Source organism: Salmo salar, unplaced genomic scaffold, assembly GCF_905237065.1.
Source record: "Salmo salar unplaced genomic scaffold, Ssal_v3.1, whole genome shotgun sequence".
In the NCBI taxonomy this organism is placed as follows: Eukaryota; Metazoa; Chordata; class Actinopteri; order Salmoniformes; family Salmonidae; genus Salmo; species Salmo salar.
The window spans coordinates 75,001-87,500 of NW_025547904.1; the positions used below are offsets into that span (position 1 = coordinate 75,001).

At 44.2% G+C, this 12,500-nt stretch overlaps 1 protein-coding gene across 1 annotated transcript in view; it reads right to left on the reverse strand.

The window, feature by feature from the left end:
* The window catches only part of LOC106593423 (prominin-1-A-like), a 41,749-nt gene that overhangs the window by 16,332 nt on the left and 12,917 nt on the right, over positions 1–12,500 (reverse strand). Inside the window, exons 8-13 of the mRNA XM_045711700.1 lie at positions 12,424–12,500; positions 11,696–11,713; positions 5,887–5,940; positions 5,626–5,706; positions 5,463–5,531; positions 2,703–2,792 (exon numbers count right to left, since the gene is read on the reverse strand). The exon at positions 12,424–12,500 is cut by the window's right edge and continues 16 nt beyond it. Of these exons, the coding sequence (XP_045567656.1) occupies positions 2,703–2,792; positions 5,463–5,531; positions 5,626–5,706; positions 5,887–5,940; positions 11,696–11,713; positions 12,424–12,500 (389 nt within the window). The remainder of the gene's footprint in view (positions 1–2,702; positions 2,793–5,462; positions 5,532–5,625; positions 5,707–5,886; positions 5,941–11,695; positions 11,714–12,423) is intronic.

The following is a 12,500-nucleotide window of genomic DNA, read 5'->3' on the forward strand; positions in this document are numbered from 1 at the left end:
ATAACCTGAACCCAGACCAGAATATATTATATAACACACAGAGAGATATAACCTTAACCCAGACCAGAATATATTATATAACACACAGAGAGATATAACCTGAACCCAGACCAGAATATATTATATAACACACAGAGAGATATAACCTTAACCCAGACCAGAATATATTATATAACACACAGAGAGATATAACCTGAACCCAGACCAGAATATATTATATAACACACAGAGAGATATAACCTTAACCCAGACCAGAATATATTATATAACACACAGAGAGATATAACCTGAACCCAGACCAGAATATATTATATAACACACAGAGAGATATAACCTTAACCCAGACCAGAATATATTATATAACACACAGAGAGATATAACCTTAACCCAGACCAGAATATATTATATAACACACAGAGAGATATAACCTTAACCCAGACCAGAATATATTATATAACACACAGAGAGATATAACCTTAACCCAGACCAGAATATATTATATAACACACAGAGAGATATAACCTTAACCCAGACCAGAATATATTATATAACACACAGAGAGATATAACCTTAACCCAGACCAGAATATATTATATAACACACAGAGAGATATAACCTTAACCCAGACCAGAATATATTATATAACACACAGAGAGATATAACCTTAACCCAGACCAGAATATATTATATAACACACAGAGAGATATAACCTTAACCCAGACCAGAAGATATTATATAACACACAGAGAGATATAACCTTAACCCAGACCAGAATATATTATATAACACACAGAGAGATATAACCTTAACCCAGACCAGAATATATTATATAACACACAGAGAGATATAACCTTAACCCAGACCAGAATATATTATATAACACACAGAGAGATATAACCTTAACCCAGACCAGAATATATTATATAACACACAGAGAGATATAACCTTAACCCAGACCAGAATATATTATATAACACACAGAGAGATATAACCTTAACCCAGACCAGAATATATTATATAACACACAGAGAGATATAACCTTAACCCAGACCAGAATATATTATATAACACACAGAGAGATATAACCTTAACCCAGACCAGAATATATTATATAACACACAGAGAGATATAACCTTAACCCAGACCAGAATATATTATATAACACACAGAGAGATATAACCTTAACCCAGACCAGAATATATTATATAACACACAGAGAGATATAACCTTAACCCAGACCAGAATATATTATATAACACACAGAGAGATATAACCTTAACCCAGACCAGAATATATTATATAACACACAGAGAGATATAACCTGAACCCAGACCAGAATATATTATATAACACACAGAGAGATATAACCTTAACCCAGACCAGAATATATTATATAACACACAGACAGCACATACTGACTCAGACAGACAGCACATACCGACTCAGACAGACAGCACATACCGACTTAGACAGACAGAACATACAGACTCAGACAGACAGCACATACCGACTCAGACAGACAGCACATACCGACTCAAACAGACAGCACATACCGACTCAGACAGACAGCAGATACCGACTCAGACTGACAGCAAATACCGACATAGACAGACAGCACATACTGACTCAGACAGACAGCACATACAGACTCAGACAGACAGCACATACCGACTCAGACAGACAGCACATACAGACTCAGACAGACAGCAGATACCGACTCAGACAGACAGCACATACCGACACAGACAGACAGCAAATACCGACATAGACAGACAGCACATACCGACACAGACAGACAGCAAATAGCGACATAGACAGACAGCACATACTGACACAGATAGACAGCAAATACCGACATAGACAGACAGCACATACCGACTCAGACAGACAGCACATACCGACTCAGACAGACAGCACATACCAACTCAGACAGACAGCACATACCGACTCAGACAGACAGCACATACCGACACAGACAGACAGCACATACCGACTCAGACAGACAGCACATACCGACTCAGACAGAGAGCACATACCGACTCAGACAGAGAGCACATACCGACTCAGACAGACAGCACATACTGACTCAGACAGACATCACATACCGACTCAGACAGACAGCACATACCGACTCAGACAGACAGCACATACCGACTCAGACAGACAGCACATACCGACTCAGACAGACATCACATACCCACTCAGACAGACAGCACATACCGACTCAGACAGACATCACATACCGACTCAGACAGACAGCACATACAAACTCAGACAGACAGCACATACCGACTCAGACAGACAGCACATACCGACTCAGACAGACAGCACATACCGACTCAGACTGACAGCACATACCGACTCAGACAGACAGCACATACCGACTCAGACAGACAGCACATACCGACTCAGACAGACAGCACATACCGACTCAGACAGAGAGCACATACCGACTCAGACAGAGAGCACATACCGACTCAGACAGACAGCACATACCAACTCAGACAGACATCCCATACAGACTCAGACAGACAGCACATACCGACTCAGACAGACAGCACATACCGACTCAGACAGACAGCACATACCGACAGCACATACCGACTCAGACAGACATCACATACCGACTCAGACAGACATCACATACCGACTCAGACAGACAGCACATACCGACTCAGACAGACAGTTCCTGTGTATCTTACCACTGAGTCGACTATGAAGCTGCAGGCTACTATCTCCATGGAGTCAATGAGGTTACTGATGGGCTTACACTGGGCCACCTCCCCTGTTAGCTAGGACACAGACATTACACACACAGACATTACACTGGGCCACCTCCCCTGTTAGCTAGGACACAGACAATACACACACAGACATTACACTGGGCCACCTCCCCTGTTAGCTAGGACACAGACATTACACACACAGACATTACACTGGGCCACCTCCCCTGTTAGCTAGGACACAGACATTACACACACAGACATTACACTGGGCCACCTCCCCTGTTAGCTAGGACACAGACAATACACTGGGCCACCTCCCCTGTTAGCTAGGACACAGACATTACACACACAGACATTACACTGGGCCACCTCCCCTGTTAGCTAGGACACAGACATTACACACACAGACATTACACTGGGCCACCTCCCCTGTTAGCTAGGACACAGACATTACACACACAGACATTACACTGGGCCACCTCCCCTGTTAGCTAGGACACAGACATTACACACACAGACATTACACTGGGCCACCTCCCCTGTTAGCTAGGACACAGACATTACACTGAGCCCTCTCCCCTGTTAGCTAGGACACAGACATTACACACATATGCTTTAAACAATATGGAGGAGAGGTTAGGACTGGAGGAGAGGTTAGGACTGGAGGAGAGGTTAGGACTGGAGGGACTGGAGGAGAGGTTAGGACTGGAGGGACTGGAGGAGAGATTAGGACTGGAGGAGAGGTTAGGACTGGAGGAGAGGTTAGGACTGGAGGAGAGATTAGGACTGGAGGAGAGGTTAGGACTGGAGGAGAGGTTAGGACTGGAGGGACTGGAGGAGAGATTAGGACTGGAGGAGAGATTAGGACTGGAGGAGAGGTTAGGACTGGAGGAGAGGTTAGGACTGGAGGAGAGGTTAGGACTGGAGGAGAGGTTAGGACTGGAGGAGAGGTTAGGACTGGAGGAGAGGTTAGGACTGGAGGAGAGATTAGGACTGGAGGAGAGATTAGGACTGGAGGAGAGGTTAGGACTGGAGGAGAGGTTAGGACTGGAGGGACTGGAGGAGAGGTTAGGACTGGAGGAGAGGTTAGGACTGGAGGAGAGGTTAGGACTGGAGGGACTGGAGGAGAGATTAGGACTGGAGGAGAGATTAGGACTGGAGGAGAGATTAGGACTGGAGGAGAGATTAGGACTGGAGGAGAGATTAGGACTGGAGGAGAGGTTAGGACTGGAGGAGAGGTTAGGACTGGAGGAGAGATTAGGACTGGAGGAGAGATTAGGACTGGAGGAGAGGTTAGGACTGGAGGGACTGGAGGAGAGGTTAGGACTGGTGGAGAGATTAGGACTGGAGGAGAGGTTAGGACTGGAGGGACTGGAGGAGAGATTAGGACTGGAGGAGAGGTTAGGACTGGAGGAGAGGTTAGGACTGGAGGAGAGGTTAGGACTGGAGGAGAGGTTAGGACTGGAGGAGAGGTTAGGACTGGAGGAGAGGTTAGGACTGGAGGGACTGGAGGAGAGATTAGGACTGGAGGAGAGGTTAGGACTGGAGGGACTGGAGGAGAGGTTAGGACTGGAGGAGAGGTTAGGACTGGAGGAGAGATTAGGACTGGAGGAGAGGTTAGGACTGGAGGGACTGGAGGAGAGATTAGGACTGGAGGAGAGGTTAGGACTGGAGGGACTGGAGGAGAGGTTAGGACTGGAGGAGAGGTTAGGACTGGAGGAGAGGTTAGGACTGGAGGAGAGGTTAGGACTGGAGGAGAGGTTAGGACTGGAGGGACTGGAGGAGAGGTTAGGACTGGAGGGACTGGAGGAGAGATTAGGACTGGAGGAGAGGTTAGGACTGGAGGAGAGGTTAGGACTGGAGGAGAGGTTAGGACTGGAGGAGAGGTTAGGACTGGAGGAGAGGTTAAGACTGGAGGGACTGGAGGGACTGGAGGAGAGGTTAGGACTGGAGGAGAGGTTAGGACTGGAGGGACTGGAGGAGAGGTTAGGACTGGAGGAGAGGTTAGGACTGGAGGGACTGGAGGAGAGATTAGGAATGGAGGAGAGATTAGGACTGGAGGAGAGGTTAGGACTGGAGGAGAGGTTAGGACTGGAGGGACTGGAGGAGAGGTTAGGACTGGAGGAGAGATTAGGACTGGAGGAGAGGTTAGGACTGGAGGAGAGGTTAGGACTGGAGGAGAGGTTAGGACTGGAGGAGAGGTTAGGACTGGAGGAGAGGTTAGGACTGGAGGGACTGGAGGAGAGGTTAGGACTGGAGGAGAGGTTAGGACTGGTGGAGAGATTAGGACTGGAGGAGAGGTTAGGACTGGAGGAGAGATTAGGACTGGAGGAGAGGTTAGGACTGGAGGGACTGGAGGAGAGGTTAGGACTGGAGGGACTGGAGGAGAGGTTAGGACTGGAGGAGAGGTTAGGACTGGAGGAGAGATTAGGACTGGAGGGACTGGAGGAGAGATTAGGACTGGAGGAGAGGTTAGGTCTGGAGGAGAGGTTAGGACTGGAGGAGAGGTTAGGACTGGAGGAGAGATTAGGACTGGAGGAGTGGTTAGGACTGGAGGGACTGGAGGAGAGGTTAGGACTGGAGGAGAGGTTAGGACTGGAGGGACTGGAGGAGAGATTAGGACTGGCTGAAGGCAGTACCCGTTAAACACCAGTCTAAGTTTCAAAAGGCGACTCTGGGATGCTGACCTCCTAGTGACCCCAAACTTTAGAACGGCGGTATAGAACTCTAACTTACAGAGTTTTTGACCCAGTCTGTGTACTGTCTGAAGTATCCAATCAGGCTCCGCATGTACACATCTGTCTCCTGCAGAACAACGAGAGGTTGTTTAGAGTGTGTGTGTGTGTGTGTGTGTGTGTGTGTGTGTGTGTGTGTGTGTGTGTGTGTGGAGTGTGTTTACCTGTTTTACCACGCGTGAAGCGTTGTGTGTGATGAGATACTCTGCTTCGTCGATGGCAAGAAGGACGTTAGTCACCTTCACCTGAGAGAGAGAGAGAGAGAGAGGTGAGTTAGGGTGTGTGTGTGTGTGTGTGTGTGTGTGTGTTGTGTGTGTGTGTGTGTGTGTGTGTGTGTGTGTGTGTGTGTGTGTGTGTGTGTGTGTGTGTGTGTGTGTGTGTGTGTGTGTGTGTGTGTGTGTGTGTGTGTGTGTGTGCGTCCTCACAGGTAGATCCTTAGCTGTCCTCTGCAGTAGCCGGATGCTCTGGCTGAGAGTGCTCTGGAAGAGAGGAGAGGGCCATGTTTCAGACGGGTCTAGTTACTGAATTTGGCAGGTAAATGCTGCCAGGTGAAAAGGCCATGTTTCAGACGGGTCTAGTTACTGAATCTGGCAGGTAAATGCTGCCAGGTGTGAGGCCACGTTTCAGACGGGTCTAGTTACTGAATCTGGCAGGTAAATGCTGCCAGGTGTGAGGCCACGTTTCAGACGGGTCTAGTTACTGAATCTGGCAGGTAAATGCTGCCAGGTGTGAGGCCACGTTTCAGACGGGTCTAGTTCCTGAACCTGGCAGGTAAATGCTGCCAGGTGTGAGGCCACGTTTCAGACGGGTCTAGTTACTGAATCTGGCAGGTAAATGCTGCCAGGTGTGAGGCCACGTTTCAGACGGGTCTAGTTACTGAATCTGGCAGGTAAATGCTGCCAGGACAAGGCCACGTTTCAGACGGGTCTAGTTACTGAATCTGGCAGGTAAATGCTGCCAGGTGTGAGGCCACGTTTCAGACGGGTCTGGGGTCTATCGCCAGCGAACAGGGGAACAAACGATCTAGGCTGCTAACCTGATTCTTCTTCCATGTAGTACTAAAGTCGAGAAGCATTGGATTGGTGTAAACATGAGCGAGTTTCCTTCCACTACCTGTGTTTCACCAGTCTCAGTGCTCTTCATTTTAAATCCATTGATAATTACTTTATAATGTAAACCTAAACTAACCATTGATCTGACGATCACTTTATGTACAGTATTAAAATGTAATATAAAATCTAATTTAAAAAATCTAAACTAAAAACGGAATAAAAAGTAGCAAATCAAGTCTGAAAACTAACTTGAAACTAAACTGAATTTTAAAAAAAATTATAAAAAAAAAACATTTGAAAACGAATAGAAATAAAAAAAAGGAATAGATAAACGCTGAACGATAATAACCTAACGCACACCATTTATTTACACAACGCTGTTCATCAACAACAACAACATCACAACACACCGAGTACCACACAGTATTACAACACAAATACACAACGCTGTTCATCAACAACAACATCACAACACACCGAGTACCACACAGTATTACAACACAAATACACAGCGCTGTTCATCAACAACAACAACACAACACACCGAGTACCACACAGTATTACAACACAAATACACAGCGCTGTTCATCAACAACAACAACACAACACACCGAGTACCACACAGTATTACAACACAAATACACAGCGCTGTTCATCAACAACAACATCACAACACACCACACCGAGTACCACACAGTATTACAACACAAATACACAACGCTGTTCATCAACAACAACAACAACACAACACACCGAGTACCACACAGTATTACAACACAAATACACAACGCTGTTCATCAACATCACAACAACACAACACACCGAGCACCACAGAGTATTACAACACAAATATGTACAGTACCAGTCAACAGTTTGGACCCACCGACTCATTCAAGGGTTTTTCTTTATTTTTACTATTTTCTACATTGTAGAATAATAGTGAAGACATCAAAACTATGAAATAACACATATGGAATCATGTAGTAAATATATTTTATATTTGCGACTCTTCAAAGTAGCCACCCTTTGCCTTGATGACAGCTTTGCACACTCTTGGCGTTTTCTCAACCAGCTTCACCTGGAATGCTTTTCCAACAGTCTTGAAGGAGTTCCCACATATGCTGAGCACTTGTTGGCTGCTTTTCCTTCACTCTGCAGTCCGACTCATCCCAAACCATCTCAATTCGGTTGAGGTCGTGTGATTGTGGAGGTCAGGTCATCTGATGCAGCACTCCATTACTCTCCTTCTAGGTCAAATAGCCCTTACACAGCCTGGAGGTGTGTTGGGTCATTGTCCTGTTGAAAAACAAATGATAGTCCCACTAAGCGCAAACCAGATGGGATGGCGTATCGCTGCAGAATGCTGTGGTAGCCATGCTGGTTAAGTGTGCCTTGAATTCTAAATAAATCACTGACAGTGTCACCAGCAAAGCACCCCCACACCATCACACCTCCTCCTCCTCCATGCTTCACGGTGGAAACCACACATGCGGAGATCATCCGTTCACCTACTCTGCATCTCACAAAGACACGGCGGTTGGATCCAAAAATCTCAAATTTGGACTCATCAGACCAAAAGGACAGATTTCCACCGGTCTAATGTCCATTGCCTTCATGTCTTAAAGTAATGATGGACTGTCGTTTTTCTTTGCTTATTTGAGCTGTTCTTGCCATAATATGGACTTGGTCTTTTACCAAATAGGACTATCTTCTGTATACCACCCCTACCTTGTCACAACACAACTGATTGGCTCAAACACATTAAGAAGGAAAGAAATTCCACAAATTAACTTCTAACAAGGAACACCTGTTAATTGAAATGCATTCCAGGTGACTACCTCATGAAGCTGGTTGAGAGAACGCCAAGAGTGTGCAAAGCTGTCATCAAGGCAATGGGGTGGCTCCTTTGAAGAATCTCAAATATAAAATATATTTTGATTTTTTTAACACTTTTTTTGGTTACTACATGATTCCATATGTGTTATTTCATAGTTTTGATGTCTTCACTATTATTCTACAATGTAGAAAATAGTAAAAATAAAGAAAAACCCTGGAATGAGAAGGTAGTGTAAAACTTTTGACTGGTTCTGTATATATACACACACAGAAAGTATACCCCTTGACTTATTTCACATTTAGTTGCCTTACAATTTAAATTCAGAATTGATTAAATTGATTTTTATTCTCACCCATCTATACACAATACCCCACAATGACAAATTGAAAACATGTTTTGAAAAATGTTAGAACATTTATTGAAAATGAAATACAGAAATATCTAATTTACATAAGTATTCACACCCATGAGTCAATACTTTGTAGAAGCACCTTTGGCAACGATTACAGTTTTCTGGGTAATTCTCTAAGAGCTTTCCACACCTGGATTGTGCAACATTTGCCCATTTTATTCTTTTCAAAATTCTTCAAGCTCTGTCGAATTGGTTGTTGATCGTTGCTAGACAACCGTTTCCAGGGTCTTTCCACAGATGTTCAAGTAGATTTAAGTCAAAAGTGTAACTATTCCTCTCAGGAACATTCGCTGTCTTCTTGGTGAGCAACTCCAGTGTAGATTTGACCTTGTGTTGTAGGTTATTGTCCTGCTGAAAGGTGAGTTTATCTCCCAGTGTCTGTTGGAAAGCAAACTGAACCAGGTTTTCCTCTGGGATTTTGCCTGTACTTAGCTCCATTCTGTTTCTTTTTTTATCCTGAAAAAACTCCCTCATCGTTAACAATTACAAGCATACCTCATAACATGATGCAGCCACCACTATGCTTGAAAATATGGAGAGTGGTGCTCAGTGGGTTGTATTGGATTTGACCCTAAACAACACTTTGTATTGAGGACAAAAAAATGAATTGCTTTGCCACATGTTCACTGTCTTCTTGATAAGCAACTCCAGTGTATATGTGGCCTTGTGTTGTAGGTTATTGTCCTGCTGAAAGGTGAATTCATCTCCCAGGGTCACGTCCTGACCAGTAAAAGGGGTTATTTGTTATTGTAGTTTGGTCAGGACGTGGCAGGAGGGGGTATTTGTTTTATGTGGTTCGGGGTTTGTGTTTTATGTAGAGAGGGTGTTTGGTTAGTGTTTTTCTCCGGGGGTTTTTTGGGCTATGTTCTACGTTAGTATATTTCTATGTTCTAGTCTAGTCTTTTTAGTTCTATGTTTAGTTTATTGATTTGGCCTTCAATTGGAGGCAGCTGTTCCTCGTTGCCTCTGATTGAAGGTCCTAAATAGAGGTGTGTGTTTTGTTATGGGTTTTGTTTTCTTAAGTGTTCACAATAAATATATAATGAGCACTCAACCCGCTGCGCTTTGGTCCACTTACTACGACGACCGTTGTGTCTGGTGGAAAGCAGACTGAACCAAGTTTTCCTCGAGGATTTTGCCTGTACTTAGCTCCATTCCGTTTGCTTTTTTTTATCCTGAAAAAACTCCCTCATCGTTAACAATTACAAGCATACCTCATAACATGATGCAGCCACCACTATGCTTGAAAATATGGAGAGTGGTGCTCAGTGGGTTGTATTGGATTTGACCCTAAACAACACTTTGTATTGAGGACAAAAAAATGTATTGCTTTGCCACATGTTTTACAGTTTTACTTTAGTATTATTTTAGAGCCTTGTTGAAAACAGGATGCATGTTTTGGAACATGTTTATTCTGTTAAGGCTTCCCTCCTTTTCACTCTGTCATTTAGTATTGTGGAGTAATTGCAAATGTTGTTGATCCATCCTCAATTTTCTCCTATCACAGCCACTAAACTCTGTAACTGTTTTAAAGTCACCATTGTGACTTCATGGTGAAATCCCTGAGCAGTTTCCTTCCTCTCCGGCAACTGAGTTAGGAAGGACGCCTGTATCTTTGTAGTGACCGGGTGTATTAATACACCATCCAAAGTGTAATCAATAACTTCACCATGCTCAAAGGGATATTCAATGTCTGCTTTTTTGTTTTACCAATAATAGCCCTTTTTTGAGAGGTATTGGAAAACCTCCCTGGTCTTTGTGGTTGAATCTGTGTTATAAATTCACTGCTGGACTGAGGGACCTTACGTTATGTTGTTACTACAACACAAACAGTAATAATGATACTGGAAACAGAGATATCGTTTACATGACTTTATCCTTCAAACTAAAGTTCAAGCACAGGACATTCATGCGCAGGCGCAGTACTCAACTGGTATCAATGCTCTAGGTATGTTCCACAGTAACAACATAAAGTAGTACCCAGTATACATGCTATATAATGGGATCAATGCTCTAGGTAGTTTCCTAGGTAACAACATAAAGTAGTACCCAGTATACATGCTATATAATGGTATCAATGCTCTAGGTAGGTTCCTAGGCAACAACATAAAGTAGTACCCAGTATACATGCTATATAATGGGATCAATGCTCTAGGTAGTTTCCTAGGTAACAACATAAAGTAGTACCCAGTATACATGCTATATAATGGTATCAATGCTCTAGGTAGGTTCCTAGGTAACAACATAAAGTAGTACCCAGTATACATGCTATATAATGGTATCAATGCTCTAGGTAGGTTCCTAGGTAACAACATAAAGTAGTACCCAGTATACATGCTATATAATGGTATCAATGTTCTAGGTAGGTTCCTAGGCAACAACATAAAGTAGTACCCAGTATACATGCTATATAATGGTATCAATGCTCTAGGTAGTTTCCACAGTAACAACATAAAGTAGTACCCAGTATACATGCTATATAATGGTATCAATGCTCTAGGTAGTTGTTTTTCCCCGACTCTCAGCACACTCGTTACACCATGACTTGTTAAGCACGTTTCCCCCTCCCCTGAACTTATTTAGGTTTGTCATAACGAAGAATCCTTATTGACTCAAGGCAATTCACCTTTTCATTTAAAAAAAAAATAAATAAATCAATTTGGAAACATTTCGAAAAACATTATTCCAGTTTGACATTATGGGGTATTGTGATGTCACTACTATGGGGTATTGTGATGTCATTATGGGGTATTGTGATGTCACTACTATGGGGTATTGTGATGTCATTAGTAAAGGCCACGGATACAACATCTACCTGTAAATCCATTTTAAATTCAGACTTTAACACGACAACAAAGTCAAGGGGTGTGAATACTTTCTGAAGGCGCTGTGTAGATATATACACACAAACTACACACAGACACCCAGCTTACCCGCGCTCGGACAAATTTCTGGGCCAAGAATAGTAGTGAGAAAGAAGGACAAGAAGAGATACAGAGGGGGGGGGAGAGAGAGAGAGAGAGAGAGAGAGACAGGGGGAGAAGAGAGACAGGGGGAGAAGAAATGGGGAGAGAAAGAAAGACACAGAGACAGAGAGACAGAGAGAGAGAGAGAGAGAGAGAGAGAGAGAGAGAGAGAGACAGAGGGAGAGAGACAGAGAGACAGAGGGAGAGAGACAGAGACAGGGAGAGAGAGAGACAGAGAGACAGAGACAGAGAGACAGAGGGAGAGAGAGAGAGAGAGAGAGAGAGAGAGAGAGAGAGAGAGAGAGAGAGAGAGAGAGAGAGAGAGAGACAGAGGGAGAGAGACAGAGAGAGACAGAGGGAGAGAGACAGAGACAGGGAGAGAGAGAGACAGAGAGACAGAGACAGAGAGACAGAGGGAGAGAGAGAGAGAGAGAGAGAGAGACAGAGAGAGAGAGAGAGGGAGAGAGAGAGAGAGAGATAGAGGGAGAGAGAGAGAGAGACAGAGAGAGAGAGAGAGAGAGAGATAGAGGGAGAGAGAGAGAACAGCAGGAAAGTTGAGGGAGAACAGAAATCAGTCAAGCTGTCTCTTACCAGGTCTTTGGGAGCAGATCGAATGTTTATATGAGTGTGTGTGTGTGTGTGTGTGTGTGAGAGTGTGTGTGTGTGTGTGCGCGCATCGGGGTGTGTGGGTTTACCATGGCCTGCTCCATAGGGACGACCTGTTCTCTGTGGATCTGTCGTATGCTGCTGGCATGACCCTTCAAAGCATTCT